The 24,392-nt window shown below is 42.8% G+C and overlaps 1 protein-coding gene across 5 annotated transcripts in view; it reads right to left on the reverse strand.

Annotated features, from left to right (window-relative positions):
• Window positions 1-5,815: 5,815 nt before the first annotated feature.
• Window positions 5,816-24,392, reverse strand: part of KCND3 (potassium voltage-gated channel subfamily D member 3) — a 278,323-nt gene continuing 259,746 nt past the window's right edge. For 3 of the 5 annotated variants that reach the window (XM_035122268.3, XM_060277148.2, XM_088674385.1), the window contains exons 5-8: window positions 20,283-20,375; window positions 17,186-17,242; window positions 12,185-12,432; window positions 5,816-7,889 (exon numbers count right to left, since the gene is read on the reverse strand). In XM_035122268.3, coding sequence (XP_034978159.1) covers window positions 7,688-7,889; window positions 12,185-12,432; window positions 17,186-17,242; window positions 20,283-20,375 — 600 coding nt within the window. In that variant the 3' untranslated portion in view covers window positions 5,816-7,687. Of the gene's footprint in view, window positions 7,890-12,184; window positions 12,433-17,185; window positions 17,243-20,282; window positions 20,376-20,501; window positions 20,604-24,392 lie in introns of all 5 variants that reach the window. The other 2 variants (XM_088674387.1, XM_088674386.1) reach the window with 2 other exon arrangements.

Genomic DNA, 24,392 nt, shown 5'->3' on the forward strand with positions numbered 1-24,392 from the left:
AGTTGATTGTCCTGAATCTACTGCCTAAGAAAAGTGCATAGTTTTATGGAATTAATTGTCCCAAGGAGGACAAATCTCCCTTTAGGAGATTAGAAAAAAAAGGTGGAGGATAGACTTCTCAATGGCAATTAGCTATGGTGACTAATTAGAGAACATGAAGCACTATACAACTGAATACCAGTTGCTGGGAAGGAGGGGAGGGCAACAGTTGGAGAGGCTTTCGTTTTCTGGCCCTGCTTGTGGACTTCTGGGGCTATTCTGTCTGGGCATTGGAAGAAATGGTGCTAGACTTAGTGGATTTACTGTTAAAGCCATCAGGCCTGTACTTGGAGCAGCTGCTTTAAATCTCATTAGTGATGCCAGTTAAAAGAAATCTACAGCAAGAGTTCAGTGCTTTGTGGCACATATTCCATTTAATCCAGATTGGATACATCAGGTACAGCAGTGGCACAAGACGCAGTACTGTAAATGATATACAGGTTTCAACATATGCACTACAGTTTCAAAAGAAGACAACAGGAAACTTAGGATTCTTAGAAAGTTTTTCTGAAACGAATCTACCTGCAGTTTTGTACAGTACAATTTTGTCTGTTGGTCGTAATGATTTGTAAGCAAAGCCCATTTAGAGTATGAAAATAGAAAATAATGCAATTGAGAGAGAATTCTGGTAACAACATAAAACCTCTAGCGCAAACACCATTGCATTGGAATGTCTCACTGATTTATCAAAAATATACCATCACACATGTTCTGTAATATATTTCATTGGTCCATGGAGCCAGCTGCAACTCCAGTCATGGTAACAACAGAGAACTGAGAAAAAGGATATACTATGGATCTTAATCTCTTAGCTGCATGGCTGTTTGACCTGCCGTGGCAAGCATTGGTCTGCAAAGGAAAAGAGCAATACACACATATGCGCACATACGCACAAAATTATGAAACCTTTGACTGAAAGCAAGACTAGAGGATTATTTGTCACTTGGTCCCATGACTGATGACTACAATAATTAGACAAGAAAAACAAAATAATTGTCGTGCTGTGTTAGGCCAATAGTAAATCTAGCCCCGTGGTTCCTGATATTCCACTCGACAATGGACTTCTCCATTTTTGTGTCCAATTCACTCAATCTGGACTTGGAGATGAAGACACCTTTACCTGCATGCCCCCTTTTTTCTTATAGCATCTCTGACATCATGAGGAACTATCCACGAAATATATCTTTCTTCTTTTGATGATTCCCCTTATAGCCTAAAGCAGGCATGGCCAAACTTGGCCCTCCAGATGTTTTGGGACTACAACTCCCATCATCCTTAGCTAACAAGACCAGTGGTCAGGGATGATGGGAATTGTAGTCCCAATTTTCTGGAGGACTAAGTTTGGCCATGCCTGGCCTAAAGGAATTGCAGATCTTACTCTGGTTATTTGATACTTGACATAGCTGAAAGCTTCAGAGTGTAACACCACAGAGTAATGACAGAGTTCCCTCTGTTCCTCACTGTTTGATCTAAACAGTGTGCCCACCTTAAGATTTAAAAATGCTGATCATCTTGATTAATGGCCATTGGTATATTTCCAACAATTTGTCTCCCTTAAAAACTAACTTCTCCAATCAGTGATTGCTCTATATGATGAGACATCTTATTTGGCATCCCCTCCAGAAACCATTTTGTATACTTATTAAAGAGTATCAATTGAGTTAACCAAATGATCATAAATTTAGCACTGAACTAGAGAGGAAGTTATTTTTAAAACCACCTGAATTGTATAGGTAGATATACTGAGACATTAAAAAGTCAGAGTGGCTTGTTCCAGGAGACACAGTGAGTCATGAACAGAAGTTCTGATCAACAGTTTTACGGCACAATCCTAAGCATGTTTAATCAGAAGTCCTACTCAGTCCAATGGGACTTACTCCTACAGAAAGTGTATAGAGGATAGTAGCCCTAATCACTGAACCAATCTAGAGGGAGTACCTCACTGGAGGTGACATTTGTCTATGGCCATTGCTATTGAAAACCTGAGTTACAAGGAGACAGTTCACTTTCCTATGACTGACTAGTTTTTGAGAGGGAAGAGAACAATAAGTTGATTATCTACTGATTTAAAAAGAACTCATTTTCCTTGGTAATACAAACCAACCGAAGATCTGTATACAATTACATCAATTGCAAAAAAGGACACCTTTCTGTAGAAAAGTTTTGTACATCTAAGAAATACTCTTCAAAATTTTAAAATAAAAAAATCCTCTTATTGCTTTTCTCTTTTTGGTGATTCCATCTCTCTCTTCTTTGTTTAATGGTTTTAAACTCAGAAATGGAAAAACTCGGTGGAAATATTAAAACACAAGACAGAATTTTTATTTTGTGTTGATGGAAAAGATGAGTTCATTTGGATTTGCTCTACTGTTTTCGATCTGATGTAGAGTGTGTTAGAATTTAGAGAGAGAGAGAAACTATATCAGATTTGGGGCTCAGAGACTTGTCAGATTAACATTGTGTCTAGTTATTTCTCAATAAATAGCAAAACAGTTGTAAATATTGTAAAAAGACCCATAATCCCCTACTTGAAAATGTAAAGACTAAAGTCGCATTCCCTAGGTTCTAAGATATTAAGTGGGGCAATGATATTTCATTTGAAATACAAAGTTACAGTAAGTACTTTTGCTTTCAAGAGGTGCAGTAAGCATATTTTTAAATTTATTGTATTGAAGTCAATGGGACTTGAAAGTACTTGGATTGTGCCCATTGTTTCTGATCCATCAGCCCCAATATACCCATTGATGTCCGCATATTCAGGAACATCCCTTTTCTAAAATCAGGGGAATGCCATACACTTTCAAAAGGAAATCTCATGCACACTGGTCTCTTGGCAGAAGTAAAGAGAAGTTGTGGATCATAATGGCTGACAGCAGTGAGATTGTGTGTTTCAGGAAGAGTGACTGGTCAGCATTTAGCATATATGGTAGGATGCCATATATGCAGGGAAATATTTTTGTCCAATTCTGCTTATGAAAAGTAATAGTCATATGAAATGTGATGCCAAGGGGCAGGAAGAAATGAATGTTTCAGAGCCAGTTTGGGATGGAAAATGCACTAGATCACTGGTTTTCTAAGACGAGAGAGAAAACACATAGCTGGATACATCTAGTAAGGGCAAAATGACGGGTAGCACAGAAACCACACCTTACTTCACAACCAACAGGTTTGGAACTATTGCTGCTTTTTTCTCATCCAATTGTGGGACTCCAGGAGCTGGAGTTATTGGACAGTATCCACCGTTCTTCCCTTGCATGTATGGAAGGGGCATTGCACGCATGCACCTTTCTGAACCTTTCCATAGGAGTAATTCTCCTGTGCCCTTCACAGAGCAAAGACATTATTTACCTCCCACTATTATTAAAATAACAGGCTGCACATCCTACAGCTACACTGCTAAAATCCAATAGAAGTCAATGTGATTTCAGCAGACGAATGGTATGCAAGATTGTAACCTTCAAGTCTTGCGGGAGGGGGCGATGATGCAGATTGTTACGGTATATTGCCTGGGACTTTCAAGCGCTCCCTCAAGTGCACCGCACACATGCCAAGGTCATGCTATAGATGGGCAAAAAGAAGTAACATTCCATCATTACAAGAGACTAGACCAATTTTCCAAGCGACCACTGAGCCCACATTTACATTTGTGGGTTTGATGCAGACAACTTTATTTTGGAGGCTTGTAAGAAAAACCAAATGATGAAAACATCAGAATATTGAAATAAAGATCCTGATCAGCCAGACACCAATTTTCCAGTTTGCAAATTTGAATATTCTGGTGTTCTGATTTGTTGGAGCCGTGTAACGAAACCAAGAAACATGGAATTCTTGAAGTAAAGGCACACTCTTCTAGAATGGTCAGTTATAAAGAACCGCATAAAAAGCTACACTTGCCAAAATGCCTTCTACAGAATATGAAAGGTACAGGGTCCCCATCTCATCTGGCGACTACTAGTTATGATTCAGTATTGGCCTACTTGCTGCGATTTCTCATACTGGTCATGGATAGCAATGGTTAATGGCATCATAGTGCCTGTTGCTATGTTCCTGTAGCAGCGAATTGGCTAAAGTTCATTTACTAGTGCATGGCAACAGTGCTTTGCTCAGTCCTCGCACCCTTACTGCAGACCCACATTGGCCTGCTGCCTCCCTGCAATGCTGCTGAATAAAGATACTTTTGCCATGGTGCAGGGAGGCAGAAGAACCAGAGGCCGTCCTTTTCTATACCATCCTGTGGGCCATGCATGATAAGAACCACAACTCTGCACTGGAGATGGGAGTAGAAGTTTTTGTAGAAGGGCTGGATAGTATTGGACTGCGGCTTAATGAAGCCAGGCTCTTCTCCCCATATAAACTGTCATTTTACACCAATTACATAATCTGCGATCTTTCAACGAAAAGGGTTTGCTTCTACTAGAGCCGTGGCATATCCTGCATGTGCAAAGACACCCTGCATTTTAGCCTCCCTTTGCACAGATGTAAAAAGTCAATGCAATATGGCGAGGGTAGTGAAGGATCAAGCTTCAAATTGACTAGGCAAGAGGTATAATGAGATGTGATGAAGTTAAACGAAGCAAAGGAAAGTTTAAATTGGGCATCACTGAGACTCTTAAGGGTCAGTTCTCTTAGACTGTGCACCAGTTTCACAAGGGAAATAGCAAAATTTTGCTTTCACTGGAGCGAATTAAACAGGATAATGAAATGATTGGACTCGAGGACAATGTAGTACTTAATTTCGAAAATCAGAGGTACCAGAGCTGAAGTTTATTTGTTCGCCACTGGCCGACAAACCTTTCCCCTAATCCTGGATGTGTGGGACTGGTGCTAGTTATTTAATAGGGGGTGGGGATAGGGACGTGACGCTACTCTGCAGACACTCAAAGGCACATCCTTTACTTGTTCCAAGGCTAAACTGTGGTATTGAAAAAGGGTTCTTGGACAAACATTAAGGGGTAAATTAAGGCCTGTTATGTTACTAGAACAGTGGCTTTTAAAAACTGTGTCCTTGGAACCTTCAGTTCCTCAGAAGCTTATTGGGAATTTCTTGATGAGAAGACTGTTTCATGATGGACAAGTTTACATGTCCACCATTGCCATTTTTTTCTTACAACACAGTGACACAGTATGTGCAGGACAATGTAGACCTAATTGGTTTGGTTGCCACCTGGCATCATCTGTTGTATCCTAGGACTGAGCTTGCGAGGGATTCTGTGGCCAATGCACAAAAATTCCTTGTTTGAAAGCTGAAGATGGAATGGGTTTTAGAATAAACAAAAACATAGCACTATAAGGTATCTGAGAAAAAAGAAATGAACTAAAACAAGTTTGTTGTTAGTAGGTGATCATACGTTACATTAAGTTTTAATTTTATTTGGCTGAAAGGTACATTTCATTAGAACTAGCTGTTTTTATTCTTTTTTTGTGTGTGTGGCTTCCAAGCACTATTTGCTCAATGCTTTTAATTTAGATGCCGAAAAGCAAATCAGAATAGAAGTCTGAAAATAAAGACGATTCCCTCCCCCATTGGAGCTGCTTATTATTATTTTTTCTGAGCATGATGTTGGGTTTGCAAAACCTCGTTTTCACAGCAACACAATTTCAGGATCAAAAACATTCTGGGCCACATTTTGTGATGGTTTGCCAAAAATGAAAGCTGCAAAGCTGCAAAAGACATTATGGGGTACACAACCTAAAATACATTTGGAATAAATGTAAAGGTTAAATGAGTCCGAAAAGGTTAAGAAAATTTGTGACAAAAGAACACAATCCACAGAGCTCTGTATTACAGTATTGTAAGCCTTGTTGACATGGATGGAAGTCCCACAGGTTTGCACCCAGGGAGGTACATTATGAGAACATCGGTATAAAACCTTATAGCTGGTTATGACTCACAGTCCTACGCTTTCTAAACAGTATAACAATATTTTAACAATTGGTGAACTATTTTTGAAACATATTTAACCATCTATTAACAGTGTTTTTATAAATTGCTTAGAAATGGTACTCTAATATAAAGTAGATCCCAACAATCTAGAAGCGACCCTCCTCTTTGGCAGGAAATGATGCTTTAACAAGGGAAAGTCAAATATTGTTAAATTGCTTGATCCATCAAACTGATGCAACCCAGAGACTGTCACCAAGAGCCACAGGACTGCATTACAAAATGAGACACACTATCAGTCCATGCAAAACAGTTGGCTCCTGAAGTATTCCTACCAAGGACAGTTTCCACAGACTATCTGGCTACTATATACAATGGGAGACACTTCCAATGCTATTAAATAAACACATATAAAACAGAAAGAAAGAAAGAAAGAAAGAAAGAAAGAAAGAAAGAAAGAAAGAAAGAAAGAAAGAAAGAAGCATGGGCATAGATTACAGAGCATTTCTGAACATCTGGCGCAGTTGCTTTGACTAATTTTGCTCTCTTTGAAACTCGTGTGTACAAGATTAAAAAATAAAATCCCCCCTAGGCTTACTTCTTTAGACTTTTTAAAAAATACAGAACTGGTTATTCTAGTCACACTCTTTAACAAGCCAGTGATAACAAAATAATTTTTTAAAAAGCAGAAAATTGTGGTGGACTACAAATGCCTGTCTTTCCCCCAACAAATATTTTTTTCTCCAGCACATACAATAATTAGCAGACAAATACACTGTTTGCAACTGCAATTTGTGTTGAATTAAAAGGCAATTACAGAAAAAAAAACCTGTCTTAAGAAAGAATGCCATCCACAATGAGAGTTTTATTGGTGCTTGTGTGTGTGTGATTGCATGCAGGTCTCTATTTTTGCTACTGCGCACTAAAGGCTGAAGCCTGCAAAGACACACTCATGCAAGAAAAGGGTACACAGTGAGTAGAACCCCTGGCTCTACAGGCACTACTTAAAGCTTGTCGTGGACCATGCAGATGGTACGTCTTTGCAGGGTTGAGCCCAGAAACCGGAAAGTGTGCTCAGATCTTTTGTAGTCGGAGTGTGCCAAGTTTCACGAATCCTCTTGCTTGCTCTCACCCACACACGCACTCACAAAATAATGAAAACCAAATTTTCGTGACAAGGTGGCTTTTTTTTTTGCCTAAAACCTTCAGCTATAAAAGAAAGCAAATGTGTACTTTTGGTTGATTAAAAGATCCTGCTGCATGAAGGAAATAATAATAATAATAATCACAAAATCCATTTTTTTCTAATCACCTTTTTCAGTCATATCCTTATGAATAAATATTATCCATTAAAAACCATTGAAAAGGTGCTGAGATACACAGTGTTATAATTCTGCTTCTTTATTGACTTTCTCGTAGCTATGACAGGATGTCTCTTCCACTTTCTGGAAACTCTTCTATGCCCCCCATCTGGGAACATTTCTTCTTCTTGTTGACAGACAAAAGAGAGCTCCTTCCAACCCAGACAAAAGAGAGCTCCTTCTAGCTTCCCAGTTCTTCTGAGCTCACTCTGCAGCATGAATGTGAGTTTGAAGGAAGCTGCCTTGTCAGGCTCCCGCAGTTAATTCTTAGATGTTGGTCAGGTTGGTCTAGCTGTCCATCCAGCCACTCATCTAGGCACAATTTGCAGCAAAGGAGGAACATGGAGGTGGGGGAAAGGGAGAGAAACGCTGGCCTTCCAAGCAGCCTCCTTTGACCAACACAGCCTTACAAAGCCGAAACCTTGACAATGTTGCTGCTCATAGCGGCAATGTTCGTTGAGTGGCCGGGACTGGATGGGGCAGGCCTGCTTTCGCCTTCTGGGGTCAGTGCTGGAGGCGTCGGGATGCTGATGATTGCTGTAGTTATTTGGGAGGCTTTGCAGTTCGGTCTCAGCCCATCGTCTGATTTCATATTTAGGCTGGATCGACTAAAAGACAAAAGACAGCCGGGGTGGGGTGGGGTGGGGAGGATTAAAAGGAGCAGAAGTTTAAAAGGAGCAAGCTGTTTGTCGCAAGTGTTGGATATCCCTTGCACAATATTGTCTTTGTCAGAGGTTGTAAAGGCTAGGCTAAAACTAGGTGGTGGGCTGCAAAGGACTCTATGCAGCTAGGAACCTCTTCAGTTGGGGACATGGGGGATTTCTTGATAAACTGGCAGTAAAGGTATGGATGCATTCAGCAAGACAGGTCTAAATTCCAAAAGCTAGCCTTTGGGGTCCTCCTTTCTGTTCTTTGGTTTTGGCCTAGAGGCTGTGGTGCAGCCTGCCCCATCAATGCATCTTGGGACAAGCTGCACCTGATGAGTTTCTGCTCATGAGGTATGTATTAAAGGCACAGTTAAACAAAAAAAACCCTTGCCATCCAAAATTAGGGTTGCCAGACTCAATAGTGGACAGGACTTCTGTGCCTTTAATTGCCCTGCTCTCTTTTGAGTCTGTAAACCTTAAAGAGAAACCAGCAGACCCTTTGTTTAATTTCCAAAATACCTGGAGAGTAAAAATGGGAGATTGGGACCTCCTCCAACCTGTAATTGAGGACTAGCCAAGAAAAACACATATATTGCCCATAACTAATCTAAAAACAACCTAAATAGGGAACAACACGGATTCATTCTTCACACTGATTAACATCAACATGATCTTGTTGGGTCTAGCTGTTGAATATTCTGCCCAATTAATGGTTAATCCTGCTTTTGTTTCTGTAACATGTCTACCCTTACAGGTCATCCTAGATTACTTGGCTGCCATTCTGTCTCTCTCTTTACTCCTTGCCCGGCTCAAATATCACTCTGCAGAAGTCCTAAGGGCTTGGCAGCTAGAAACATTCCTATTAAAAGCTGCACTGGTTGTATCCTATGATTAATTATGGAGTGGAAATGATAGGGCTGCTCTCTAGCCAACTGCCTATCTGGATTTCAATACAAAGACAAAAAACTCTTTCAGTATGAAACCCTGGCTGTAATCTTAGAGTGACTTACAAAGAGGATCTCCTGAAACCTCAGTCATTCTAGGTATAGCAATAAGATCCTTACAATGGTTCAGTGCTCTTGATTGTACCAACCTATTGTACCCACACACAAAATAAGAGGCAAGGCACACATCATTAGGTTGAACTAAGGCTACAGCTTTCTTTATTTTACGGAGGCAATCTTCCCAAAATACGGAACTTCAGAGCTTGCAAACCTTTGGGTGCAGGCAACAAGCTTTTGCCTCCCTCCATCTATGGGGGAGCATGACCCCAGCTCCTTGTCTGCAGCTGACTCTTGCTGGTCAGACTTCTAGCTGTGTTGAGGAGGGATATTTACTGCTGCTCCCCTGAGCCCCAAAGTTCTGGCTGCATAATGCAAACAAGCTGCAGAAAAGTTCCATTCCCTGCTCTCTGGGTTTCAACGCCTTGTGTTTCAAGCCTATGGGTCTCTCCTCAGTGGTGTAGCTAGCCGCTCGGGTGCCCAGGGTGGCACGATCGCCCTGCAGCCAGGGGCGGAGTGAGCTGCCCATGGGGTGGGGCGAGCCAAGGCAGAGTGTGCTGCGTGGAGCCTCTCTGCAGCCTCCCCCTCAGCTGTAGGGCAGTTGAGGTGGTGGGCAGACGCAAGCCCTGCACTGCTCAAAAAAGCAGTGCGCAGCTTGCAGGCAGTCCGCCCGCTGCCTCCCCCTCAGGAGAGAGGCGTGGCTCAGGCAGGCTGCAGGCCCCGCGGTGTGACGCCCAGTGCCTCCCGCCTCACCTAGCTATGCTTCTGGATTAGGCAGATTCATGGAGGAGAGGGCTGTCAAAGGCTACTAGCCATAAAGGTTGTGCTCTGCCTGCAAAGTTGGAGGCAACAATGGTTCTGGTGTCTGGACTGGAAATCACTCGAGGGGAGGGTGCTCCTGCAGTGGCGTAGGAAAGGGCGTGTGGTGGGGGCGGGAGTTATTTTTTGTAAAACATATTTTTGTCATTTTGTCACCCCCCTCAGTGATGACACTGGGGGCGGACTGCACCCACCGCACTCCCCCTTCCTACGTCACTGTCTCCCCCGTCTCAGTGCCTCTAGGTGACTGCTCTCTCATGTCTTTCCCCACTCTGATCTGCCTGTTGTGGCCAGGATCCTATTACCTAACTTCCCATCACCAGTGAATGCTAACTACCATTCTCCTGATGGAGCAGATAAAAGATAAAGGATAATTTGGAGCCAATCTGGGATAAATTCCTACTCCGCACATTTGCATTCAGCTAACCTTGCACTGTGTTGAATGTGCAAGGGCAGCTGCCCAGACCAAAGGAATCTGCTCTTTGAGGGGATGGCTGGAGGCAGGACAGGTTCCTCCCAGAGTCTTCATAAAATAAGGTTATTACTGTCTTTAAATTAATTTTATTATTGTGTTACTAGGTGTGGGCTTTTACAGTGTCAGCTGCCTTGCAGAAAGGTGAGACCAAAATATTGCAGACCACTCCTGATTTGCTCACTGTGTTATGAACATTAGCAATTCTGAATTCTCTTTGTTATAAGATTTCAAAGTAATTTTGAATGTAAACTTGCATAATACAAGATAGTCTGTGAACAAAAAAGATGGTGGCCCCACATCATGACATGGGACAGCCATCTTCTCCCCCTTTTCATGCAGAACCTGGAAACATTGCTATGTGATTGCACTTCCAGGGACATTTCTGGTCTTGTTCAGAAAAGGGTCTGGCAGGTCACCTCATATTGCAGCAAAAATTCTAAGAATGCTCCCTTGCACAGGTGTAGAAATTCCAATCAATCTCATTTGAATGATGAAAACAGTTTGTTGGATTGAAGTCAGGGTTCATTATCCATTTGAAAACCACAAGCATAGTAAATCTGACTTGAGAATTGATTAATTTTGCATTCTGGTAGCATCACTACTTGTATGTGGTTTTAGGAGGGGCCACAGAATTATTAATTCTATTCTACTTTCTAGCACCAGTGTTGAATTAACACCCTGACTCAATGGTCTTCAGGCAGAAAACCAATAGGGGGGATCTGTGTGCTGTGCAGATGTCAATGTTGGGTTGGGGAGGGTCCAGATGGTAGAATATGCTTAGAAAATAGTATGAGCCACATTAACAAAGTGCAAAGAACGGTTTGATATTATCCTATATGTCCTTAGCCTAAAGCAGATACACAAATTAAACGTGGGGTGAAGAAATTGACCCACTCACAACACTGCTGCACTCTCTTTTGCCACTTCAATTTTTAAGAATTAAGAAATTTCAGTTATCACCTATTTCCTGCTGAACACAACCATATGATTTACAATCAAACCAATATATATTTCAGATTATTCCTATATGAACAGTTGCCTAACCCATATACAGACCTCATTTCATTTAATAGTTGCATAACAGGAAAATATCAGCAGGTATCATTTTTTCCCCCAGAACAGCATCTCGCTGGCAATAAGATCTGCAGCTGCTCATTTCTGCTTATTATGCAGCAATGGCAAGTATATGTTAAAATTATCTTTCTCTTCCAGCAGTGTAGGCTTGACTGCTTTCTCCTTAAACACTATACTAGATCTCATTTGCTTTCGACATAAGCTGCCCTGACTGTAGGCTGATTCACACAACAACATGTTGGCCTATGTAAGAGTTTATTTCACAGTGAATTGTTGGTATTTTTTTAATAGCCTTGTAATGCTTAATATGATTCCAGATGGCAACTCTCCGCATCTGACTCACTTTCTGAACGTTTTTTCAGGAGGCAGAAAATTGTGATGTTTCGCCATGTTGAATGGGCCTTACGAATGTCCATGGCGGAAATCACCAAAGAAAGGTAGATTCAGATGCCTGGGTGTCACATGTTAGCCACTTAAAAGCTTACTATATGGTGCCTGAAACTGCTTAGGGGAAATGGTTATTTGTAGATTCTTAATCCTAGCATTACCAGCCATCTGCTTCCTAGCAACTGCCATGATACAGTAATGCTGAGAGTAGAGACATCTACCTCCCCGCAGGGAGGTGCCAAACACTCATTTCCTGTATCCGTAACCCCCACCGGTAGAATGTGAAAATGCGCAATGCAAATCCTCATGGACGATTTTAAAAACGTCTTCCAATTTGCACTAAATTTCATTTCTGCTCCGCTCCGCTGGACTTGTGGCATGGGGAAAGCATCCTGGAGGCCAGCTCAACACACTGCCTGAATGAACTTGTCCCTGCTTGGGCTCGGAGACATGTCTGCCCAAACCCTCTTTCCTAGACCAAGGAGTTCCTCCTACTGTACCTTGTTGTAAGTGAGGGCTGCTCACTGCACTGGATGTGTATGGTGCTGAGTTCTTGCATGCTCCGCAGCCGGGTCGCTGGCACACTGGAATTAGGGAGGTGGGTTGTCTTCTTGCTGCGGCGGGAACAGCAGGAGGTGCTCAGGCCTTGGTGGCTCGAAAGGGAGGGGCTGCGACTGGACGGGTAATTCTGCATCGAGCTCTCCAGGCAGTTCTGCTCAAACATCTGCTCGTCAATGAACTCATGGTTCTGTCAGGGAGAACGTCGACAAATGTCAGGAACTTCCCGAGATGACTTTAAACAACCACTGCCACCACCACCCAGAGGGTGACCAAACTTTCAAACAAGGACCTTTGCCTATTCTTTTCAGTCGTGCTTTTGGGAACCATGACGTAACTCTCTTTCGAGAAGCCACTTGGCTCTTCAGCATTTGGCTGGTGGCACTTCCTGTAATGTTGAAAAAGATACTTGCAGATGGAAACGTGATCCAGCTGTATCCATCCATATCTACAGCCAACATATTTTTTTCTGCTCAGGCATTGACAGGAAGTGCCGCCATTGCAGCTGAAGGTGGAAGACACTTAAGCATTTGCTCAGTGGTCCTCCAGGTGACACCTGAAATGCGCTTGATTTCTGCTTATTTCCCCAAGGAAACCTGCTTTTTGAACACATATGTGCTTTTCTCATCCAACCAGTTCATACCCAGCTACTTGCTGAGAGAGCTTTTTTTCACAATGCATTAACTTTGCAGCCATAATTGTATGAGGAAGCCCAAATAGAAATGTACTTGAGGGCTGCCCCTTGACTGTGGAACTTCCTTCTCTTGGCAGTACCCGAGTCTGCAATATTGCTATTGATTGAGTTTTAGGATGTGTTTGGGGTTTACTATGCTTCAAGAATAAGCCTGTAAACAGACCTTTGGGATTTTGTTCAGTTCCCAAAATGTATTCAGCAACAGGAGTGTCTGTGCTAGGGCTAATGGCATGATGATCATATCTAGCATGGCTGAATTCCTCAAGGGTGTATAAGATCATCTGGTCATGATCTTGTCACCTCTAAGAACTACTGCTATTTGTATCTTCCTCCAGTGTCCTATGCCTTATAAGTTGTCTACAGATATTAATGTTGTGGAGCAGGATTAAAAAAACAACCCTGAAATTAATTAATTAATATAAAGCTTGTACCCAACTAAGTTAGTCTATTAATCTCATTGGGTCTGCTCTGAATAGGACCAGCATTTGGATACAACCCAAAATAATTAAGAGTACTTCATGTGAAAAGTTTCATGATAAATCTGTCCATAATCAATTTGAAGAAAGCTCTCTTACCTTGTTGGACGAGAAATTAGGAAGTTTTTGTGAATATGCACCCAATTACCCAAGATTCATTGCTATTTCCACCCCCATCCCCACCCTCACCCCCATTAATCTTGTTTCTGGAGCTGGAGGATGGAGTTGTGTCTAACTTTTTTCAAGTCTGAGAGAAGACGAAGCACCTATGTGTGGAAAATATTTGAAGATTACTTGTGGGACTACACTCATTTTCCCAGACTAAAACTCTTGTCACATTTCATTCGCTTCATTTTCATTCCTGGCACTTATGGGTTTGGGAGATAATCTTTGAGCACCCCACTCCTACAGAAGGACTTACTCCTCAGAGAATTGTTTATTAAAATGTGAATAAACATAGAATCAGCATATTTTCACCTTTATGCACATCTCTAAATTTGATGCAATTTGCCCAAAATAGGGGAGGAGGAATCTCAAGCGAGGATTGCAAAGCACTCGGGTTTAGGTTCTACTAAAAGAAGTTCGCAGATGAAATAAGGTAGAGAGGAATGTTGGCATATGGTGCAATTTTACCATTATAGAAAAGAGACTAGGTAAAGGTAAAGGGGCCCCTGACCATCAGGTCCAGTCGTGTCCAACTCTGGGGTTGCGGCGCTCATCTCGCTCTATAGGCCGAGGGAGCCGGCGTTTGTCCGCAGACAGCTTCTGGGTCATGTGGCCAGCATGACAAAGCTACTTCTGGTGAACCAGAGCAGCACAAGGAAACGTCATTTACCTTCCCGCCGGAGCGGTCCCTATTTATCTACTTGCACTTTGATGTGCTTTCGAACTGCTAGGTGGGCAGGAGCTGGGACCGAGCAACGGGAGCTCACCCCATTGCAGGGATTCAAACCGCTGACCTTCTGATCAGCAAGCCCTAGACTCTGTGGTTTAACCCACAACAGTCTAATAAGCTATAAAGGGCAAGACAAAGACTAGCAAGAAGGTCAAGAAGTGGAATACAAACTGGCAAATGTGCATCATATGCCAACCACCTCCTTTGCATGATTTTTTTTTTTTAGCTTGCAGGTTGTACCCCTAGCAGCAAATTGAAATGAAAAGCAATGCAACAAGCAACGCTGATGCAGACATACCCCAACTTTAGGCGCTGTAGCCAATTATTTTTTACTTAGAGTAGATCCCTTGACGTTGGTGGACCTCAGTCATGTCCATTCATTTCAATAGGTATACTTTGAGCATTATGAACACTGGATACAACCATAGGCATTTAGTGCAGAATTGTCATGCTTCCCTCATTCACTTTTTAGGGGAATCCACTCAATAGGTAAAGGTAAAGGGACCCCTGACCATTAAGTCCAGTGCTGACAGACTCCGGGGTTGCGGCGCTCATCTCGTGTTATTGGCTGAGGGAGCCAGCGTACAGCTTCCAGGTCATGTGGCCAGCATGACAAAGCCACTTCTGGCGAACCAGAGCAGCAAACGGAAACGTCGCTTATCTTCCCGCTGTAGCGGTACCTATTTATCTGCTTGCACTTTGACGTGCTTTCGAACTGCTAGGTTGGCAGGAGCTGGGGCCAAGCAGCAGGAGCTCACCCCGTCGTGGGTATTCGAACTGCCGACCTTCTGATCGGCAAGCCCTAGGCTCAGTGGTTTAACCCACAGCACCACCCGTGCCCCACACAATATTGTTATCCACACAATACCATTATCCAATTATTCTCATCATGAATTTCCCTGTGGTTCGTCCATCTTTCTCAGACTGAAGAAAGTCCATCTTTATTCAGAACACAACCTCCACAGGCATAGCTGCCTAATGTGCCATATTTTTCAACAGGTACGGTTTTTACGTAGGCAGCGAGATATCAGGAAAGTGAACTTAATCACAGCTCAGCACACATAACATTTGTGATGGGCACATTTTAAGATGTGGTCAGAACTTTTGTTTCTTAAACCAATCATTTAAATATCACTAAAACACTTTTCTGACTGTAGTATGTTTTTTCTTGTGGAACCCCCCCCCCCCCAATAATGCTATAATGTTGTGGTTACAACCATTAGCCATGGCAGAGGGTAAAACCTTTTTTTAAAAAAATAAAAAAACGATTTCCTAAAATTTGCATTATTTTTGTAAAGTATTATGGTCCTACAACGTTGTTGTTGTTGGCATCCATCTGTCTTGAGATACAATGGAGTACATTTCCAGGGGGTGAAGTCAAACTGCTGGAGAATCACAGCGCCTGCTGTGGCTGCAGAGACCAGTAAATTGCCACTGCTTCCTTCCATGTTATTTTTGCTGCATTAGCAGAACCAAAGTCAACTCCTTGAAGTGCAAGCCTGGGCAGTGTGCATGGATATCCTGGGTTGCCCAGAGAACAAGACCCCTTCCTTGGACCCCCTGGTGTCCAAAGGAAAGCAGAGCAATACATTTGGCACCAGCTAGACAGCAGGAGTTGCCGGAAGGAGGTTACCATATGACATCCAATCATCTTAGGGACTCCACCATTATACAAAATTTAACATTATGGTGCTTACACCGCTATATCTCTCAAGAGGGAAAAACAATTGGAAAAACGTTTTACTGATAATTTCAATGTGCATAATAAATCAATCATTAAGAGTCATAAAATGATACCCACCACAAAGTTATACCGAATGTGTGCTGAGCTTCAGATGGCCTTACCCACAGCAGCTATGCCATGTCCACTGGTGTAGAAGGAACATAGGATGTACACATTGAAGGATCTCAATAATCCCAGTAGTGCAGAAAGCCATGTGCAATTCTGCTTGTAGTTTACCACAGAAGGACAAAGACCTGTTAGCTGTCTGGCAGGAGCATAAGTATCTTGATTATATCATGACCTTCCTGATTTAACATTATGAAGCTGAGATAGACCTGAGCAAAGCAGGTTTGCGGTTAGGGTGGCAAATGTTAGGGAGAAGGACATGGTTAGGAGAAAGGTGATGCCGATATTTTATAATCAACCCAGCTGAATAGCACAGAGCTGTCATTCTGTGCTTTCAGGTAGGAAGACAACTTGTGAGAAAGCTTCCACCTAGAACTCCAATTCCAGGAAAGAGGTGCCCTTCATTTTTACCTCCTGTAAAATGATTATTTTGGGGCTATCATAATCTTTAAAAGCCTGTTAGTATATGGGTAGGGTCATGCCAACAAGTCTTCCCATGTACTCGTCACCTGGCCAAGATCAAAGGAGATAATCCTGTGGGACAGTGATTGGCAGCACCCACGAGGCACCAGGCTTTTGAACATTTTGACAGCACTTTCCATGCTACTCCCATAATGCATGAAGAATACTCTAGAAATGTAGTGTAACCTAGAATAGCAATTTTAGCCAGATCAGGGAAATACTGTATACATCGCACAAAACAGGGGAGATATGAGTGGTGTCTTGTACTTAACATAGGAGCGAGAAAGGATAAAACCTCAGAACACACACAACTGCCACAACCACACAGGGCAGATAACTTAACATTCATATATAGCATATTCCTTTTTTGAGCTAGAAAGGGTGAAAATAACAACAGATAAAGCTGTTTTCCATTGGACAGTCTTAATAACACTCGAAGCCACCAGAGAGCAAAAGAGCACCAGCATGCACAAACTGCTAAAAACGGGATCAACAACAAGGAAGGAAACAGCACTCAAGACATGGCACAGAGACTGCAGCAAATGGATTGAATTAAGAAGGAAATACCTTGAAGGTGGAAGTTCGTACAGATAACAGGGGATCATCCCCAAGATAGGACAATCCCTACAGGACAACATGTCAACAAAAGATAAAAACACCATTGATTGTCCATCCCAGCATTCCAAAATCAACTCCCAGCATTCCACGTGGCATCACACAAGTTTGAATGGGCAATAAGACCATTTCCTTTAACATATTTCCCATTACACCAATAAGATGCTTTGGCTTCCTTTGAGAGCAAAGTGGGCCAGAATAAAATATTATAAGCCATTTATCTGAAGCACCCCCAGATGGCAGCACCTGAGCAACTAAAAGCCATAGAGCTGAATTAGAGTAAAAAGTGCTGCTGAAGAAAATATGGGATGTATTGTGATGCAGAATAAGGGGTATGGCTCTTGAATTTATTTCTTTGTTTTATCTTTGTTTATTTTACAGGTTTTGTTTTGAGCAATTGCCTGAATTTGGAGATAATTAACCACAGCTTAGAATGACACTGAATTTCAACGGGCGTGGGTGATACAAAGAATCTGATTTCTGGTTTGAGGAAAAGGTGAATTACCCTTTCAAAACTGTTGGTAAAACTCTTTTATGTGTAGGTCATTCCTCATTCCACTGACAACTTTGTACCATTGTAGAATGACACTGGTGTTTCAACAATCCATAAATTATCACAACAATTTCTTTTGTTAGTGCAATGCTTTCTTGATTGATTGATTGATTGATTGACTGATTGATTGATTAAGTAAGTATGATGGAAAGACATGCATTTTCAGCACAAATGCTGACTGAACTGTTGTGATGGGTGCACTGAAAAACATACACCAAACATGCTGCATGTCAGTCCGTGGATGACAACTTCTGTGTTGAAAATGATGGATGGTTTAGGTCAGTAGCATACCCCTTCCTATAACCAAATAGCCATTTATCACTGATCAAAGTTGCAATGAGCCACATCTGATTCCAACCCCCACCCCCACCCCCAATTTCTGACAAAGCATTATACATATTTCCATTAGGATCTCAGCTTGGAGGATAGATGGGAAATAATTGGTTATATTAACTATCAGCTTAGTTCATATATATCTTGGTCATAAATTGCTTCTTTAACCAATCGGCTTTAAAGGCATTAGAAACTCTTTTTCCTGTTTCCTCCTCCTCTGTTTATTATTATACTAAAATTAATTAATGGCAATCCCTTCAGTAGTTTCACATCATTGTTGAGGCCAATGTTCTTTTTAGGCAACAAATATATGTCGAATCAATGCAGGGGACAGGAGTGGTTTGTGCCCTCTGAACAGAGCTTATGTATTTACATGACCCAATCGATGCCCAAGTTGAAGAGGTTGGATAATGCAGGAATTGGGCATTAAGTGCTGCGACGTCTGCAATTTGGAATTTCCTCCTTTTAAATAATAGGCAGGCACCATCTCTTGACTTTGGGTGCCTAAGATTTTCCTCTTTTAACAAGCCTTTTAAATTGCAATACTGAGATTTCCCAGTCTGCGTCTGTATTGGAATTGTTTAAATTATTTTGTCACTTGTTTGCTGCCCTAGGCTCCATTGGAAAGAAGGAGGCAATATAAATTGAATAATATATCAGTTTATTGTGCCCCTTTCCCCATGTTGATTCTACACACATTTGTTGTCTGAATAGCATTTGCATAAACAGTGCTCCTATTTCTTCATCACTGTTCCACCCCCTTATTTCCTCTATAGTGTCCAAGGTAAGCATACATAAATATTTCACTCCCCACATTGACCCTGTGAGGTAGGTCATTTGTGTAAGGCCACCCAGCAAGATTTGTGGCTGTGGGAGAATTTGAACTGAGATCTCTTCACTCTGCTTCCAACACGCTGTTTACTCCCGTACCAAACTGGATCTCTGTTTATCCCTTTGATAGCAGGGATAGCAAACTTCATCCTTTAGCCTTATCCCCTCCCCCCCCGCCTTTCTCAAATGAATATGACACAAATGCACAGTGATGCTTGTTTATGAATAAATGTCTCATCATGGAGATACTACCCAAGGCATATTGATAGTGCTTATTTCTTGGGGGGGGGGCTTGAACATGCTCATGCAACACATTAGTCTCTGCAGTCCATATGTGCCATGCCTCTGGATGTGGTGCCTTCTACCTGCTCCTACAGCAGGCGGGAATGACAACAAGATCAACATGGGCTGTGCATTTTGCACCTGCCCTTTGAGTTTCCCTATGGGAAAAGGTATCTGCTTTTCTCACATATGCTGCCTGTGTGTTTAGGGTGGTCTGCTGCTGCACTGCAGAAACAGAGGCACAGACAGCTGGAGATAGATAATAATCTAATGTTTTGAAGAAGTTGTGTTGAAGGGGTAAAGACAACACAGACACGGGTCCCAATGCAGCTTTAGTTGTGGCCAAGTAGCCATGTGTAACAACTGAATGGGGATGTGCCTTGTGAGGCTCATCAAATGACTCATCTAGCCAACTGAGTGTAGCCCAAATGAGCAATATGATACTAATGAGGATGCACTTTTCATTGCAGTATGTAGTAGTTGAAATGGAGGCTTTTGCCCATCTTCTGAGCAGTACAGCTTTTGGTTTGGAGTATGCCATGCTGCTTTGATTACTGGGTATAATCCAACAACTTGCACGGCAGGCATCTCAAGTTGGCACCGAGCCAAATCCAACTTTTAGTAAGGACAAACCCTGAATCTCTCTGCCTTTAATTCTCAGTGGCAATATTCTGCTAGGCACCAGACTTTGGTGCTTTTTAAAAGGAAAGCGTCTGAAGGTCAACAAAGCAAAAAGACATGTTGAGTCCTGAGAGAAGCTACCTGTTGTGTTGCTTGGTGCATTTTTTAAAAAAACGTGGTGCTGGAACTAAGGCGTGTATAAAATATTTAGCACATCCCATCAACTGTTAATAACATATTTTTATGTCTCCCAGGGTACATAAATCTATGTATTTGTGTTGTTTACTTTGTAGTATCCCTGCATCTTCTTCAATTGAAATCACCCCCAAGAGCGTGAGATCTTGTAGTATCCCTGCATCTTCTTCAATTGAAATCACCCCCAAGAGCGTGAGATGATTCAAAGTTAGAAGGCTTCCTGTTGCTACTTACAGTTGTTTTTTCCAAGCAGTGCAGTAGGTGGTGGTGCTGACTTTCAATTATAGAAGTGGTTTTGCTGATGTTGTGTTCGTCTTTCATAGATCCCTAAACAGAGAGAAAAGGCATTTGCAATGAGACCGCTGGTACAGAGGAAAAAGGCAATCAGGTCTGCATCTGAAAATGCAGAATGGAAAAGATGAGCGAGGAAAAAGATGCGAAAAGCGCCCCCACCTTGTTAAATTGCAGTGTGAGAAGAGGCCCTAATCCTTTCACCCAGTTCTGGCCCAAGCCATGTTGCTGAACCAAAAATGGAGAAGAGCAGTACCAAGTGGACTGTAAGCCAGAGAAAGTGAGAGAAAAAGAGAAAGTTGGTGATGGTGGTGGGGGCCTTGAACTGATTGATGCTCAACAAATTTATTTGTGATGAAATGTGGCCAACACATTTTGGCAGGGGCGGGGCCATAGCTCAGTGGTGGGGCATCTGCCTTGCATGTAGAAGGTCTCGTGATCAACCCCTAGCATCTCCAGGTAGGGTTGGGACAGATTCCCTGCCTCAAACCCTGGAGAGCTGCTGCCAGTCAGCATGGACACTGCTGAGCTAGATGGCCCAGTCGCCTGACTCAGTATAAGGCAGCTTCCTATGTTCCTGTATCACCTTCTTGAGGGCAAGAATCAGTATTAATTTGCACACCCACCTCTTAACATGGGAACAAACATGAAGTTTTGGAATCTGCAAACAGGTAACACTGCTACGGTATTCTAACAAGGTCAAAACCAGGCACCCCCAAACTCGGCCCTCCAGATGTTTTGGGACTACAACCCCCATCATCCCTAGCTAACAGGACCAGTGGTCCGGATGATGGGAATTGTAGTCCCAAAACATCTGGAGGGCCGAGTTTGGAGGTGCCTGGTCAAAGCTGTGTGGCCTCCTATGAATCCGAGGCATAGGAACCTGTAACCCGATTCTTGGATTTTTGCGTAAACTCCCTTGCCTCTGGATGTCAGTTAATGCCCTGTGCCAAGGGAATTCTGACCTTCTCATGCCCCCTCCAGCCATGTGGCATTGAGTGGTTGAGCAGGCCAGTCATCAAGCAAGGCTCTGTCCCGCCCCTGTTCTCCAGCCATGAGACATTGGTGGGCAGGTATGAGGAAGCACCCTTTCATCTTCTAGAAGGTGCCTCAAAGTGCCCCTCACTCCCAAATAACTCAACCGCATGCTGTGTCCGCCAAGTGGAAATGTGAGGAACCTACCATTTAACGTACCAAAACTAAGCCAGGGTGAAGTAGGCAAAAAGCTTGCTGTGTCCAAGGCCAATCAGGACCTCCAGGAAGAAAATCCTACATGGCCATAATTCAATGGCAACCAGAACATTTCCTGCACTGGCTCCAATAGGTGGGCAGGTGCGTGCACCCCAAGAATCAGCAGAACTGAATGGAGGCAGCAACTAGAAGCCAAATGCAGCCCACCTCCTTGCCAAAAGAGCTAAAATGTTTTGCAGCTGACCTCCATGGTTCACTCTCTGGTCAGGGGGCTGGGGGCAAAAAGCGCTGTCCCTCTCACCGCCTAAGCTGGGGGAGGGAATAGAGTGTGATTTTTACAGTGAGTTGGTACAATAAATGGAAGAATGTGGTACACCAACATGCATTGTATATATTGCACATGTAAAAAATAATAATCATTTGAGCATCATTTCAAGGCTTTGTCTCTCCTTTTTTGGCTTCCAAGACATGTCAAAAGGTGCGCCCCATGATCACTTGCCATGTTACAGAGGAGAATGAGCCACGTGCACCCCCCCCAACAATATAATTATCCAAAGCTACTACATGGGTTAGTGGTGACCTCAGGGCAGAAGAAGCAGAGGGTCCCCCAAAGTACTGGTTTATTACACTTTGAAATAATGCATACTCACTTCTTGAGTGGGCTCCCCTGTAAAGCCATTCAGTCCAGAGTCTAAAATTCCCTAAGTACACCACTGATTTGGCTTTGCATATGCCATTAGGCTAGCTCTCTGCCTTCTTATTTACAACATGTAAATAAAACAAACTGTTTAGGCTGGCTATCTAAAAGCCAGGCTGGCTATCTAAAGCCAGGCTGGCTATCTAAAGAACTTTTGACTGAGTTAAGATTTAAAAGGGATATGTACAAAAAATGGAAAAGGGGGGAAATCTCCAGAGAGGAATTCAAACATATAGCCAGCACGTGTAGAGACAAAGTCAGAAAAGCTAAAGCACAGAATGAACTCAGGCTCGCTAGAGAGGTTAAAAGCAACAAAAAGGGCTTTTATGGGTATGTCCGTAGCAAAAGGAAAAACAAGGAAACAGTGGGGTCACTCAGAGGAGAAGATGGTGAAATGCAAACAGGGGACAGAGAAAGGGCAGAACTCCTCAATGCCTTCTTTGCCTCAGTCTTCTCCAAGAAAGAAAACAACGCCCGACCTGAAGAATATGGAGCAGATGATTCAGCAGGGGAAACACAGCCCAGAATAAGTAAGGAGGTAGTACAAGAATACTTGGCTAGTTTAGATGTATTCAAGTCTCCAGGGCCAGATGAACTACATCCAAGAGTATTAAAAGAACTGGCAGAGGTGATTTCAGAACCACTGGCAATAATCTTTGAAAATTCCTGGAGAACAGGCGAAGTTCCAGCAGACTGGAGGAGGGCAAATGTTGTCCCTATTTTCAAAAAGGGGAAAAGAGAGGACCCAAACAATTACCGCCCAGTCAGCCTGACATCAATACCAGGAAAGATTCTAGAGCAGATCATTAAGCAAACAGTCTGTGAGCACCTAGAAAGAAACTCTGTGATCACTAAAAGTCAGCATGGGTTCCTGAAAAATAAGTCATGTCAGACTAATCTGATCTCATTTTTTGACAGAATTACAAGCCTGGTAGATGAAGGGAACGCTGTGGATGTAGCCTATCTTGATTTCAGCAAGGCCTTTGACAAGGTGCCCCATGATATTCTTGTAAAGAAGCTGGTAAAATGTGGGCTAGACAATGCTACCATTCAGTGGATTTGTAACTGGCTTACTGACCGAACCCAAAGGGTGCTCATCAATGGCTCCTCCTCATCCTGGAGAGTAGTGACTAGTGGGGTGCCACAGGGTTCTGTCTTGGGCCCAGTCTTGTTCAACATCTTTATCAATGACTTGGATGATGGGCTTGAGGGCATCCTGAGCAAGTTTGCAGATGACACCAAATTGGGAGGGGTGGCTAACACCCCAGAGGACAGGATCACACTTCAGAATGACCTTAACAGATTAGACAACTGGGCCAAAGCAAACAAGATGAATTTTAACAAGGAGAAATGTAAAGTACTACACTTGGGCAAAAAAAATGAAAGGCACAAATACAGGATGGGAGACACCTGGCTTGAGAGCAGTACATGTGAAAAGGATCTAGGAGTCTTGGTAGACCACAAACTTGACATGAGTCAGCAGTGTGATGCAGCAGCTAAAAAAGCCAATGCAATTCTGGGCTGCATCAAAAGGAGTATAGCATCTAGATCAAGGGAAGTAATAGTACCACTGTATTCTGCTCTGGTCAGACCTCACCTGGAGTACTGTGTCCAGTTCTGGGCACCACAGTTCAAGAAGGATACTGATAAGCTGGAACGTGTCCAGAAGAGGGCAACCAAAATGGTCAAAGGCCTGGAAACGATGCCTTATGAGGAACGGCTTAGAGAGCTGGGTATGTTTAGCCTGGAGAAGAGAAGGTTAAGGGGTGATATGATAACCATGTTCAAATATATAAAAGGATGTCATATAGAGGAGGGAGAAAGGTTGTTTTCTGCTGCTCCAGAGAAGCGGACACGGAGCAACGGATTCAAACTACAAGAAAGAAAATTCCACCTAAACATTAGGAAGAACTTCCTGACAGTAAGAGCTGTTCGGCAGTGGAATTTGCTGCCAAGGAGTGTGGTGGAGTCTCCTTCTTTGGAGGTCTTTAAGCAGAGGCTTGACAGCCATCTGTCAGGAATGCTTTGATGGTGTTTCCTGCTTGGCAGGGGGTTGGACTGGATGGCCCTTGTGGTCTCTTCCAACTCTATGATTCTATGATTCTATGATTCTATGTTTAATCCATGTTGCATGGTTTGCAGTGGGGTGGGAAAGGAAACGAGAA

Source organism: Zootoca vivipara, chromosome 7, assembly GCF_965207765.1.
Source record: "Zootoca vivipara chromosome 7, rZooViv2.hap1.1, whole genome shotgun sequence".
NCBI classification, from domain to species: domain Eukaryota; kingdom Metazoa; phylum Chordata; class Lepidosauria; order Squamata; family Lacertidae; genus Zootoca; species Zootoca vivipara.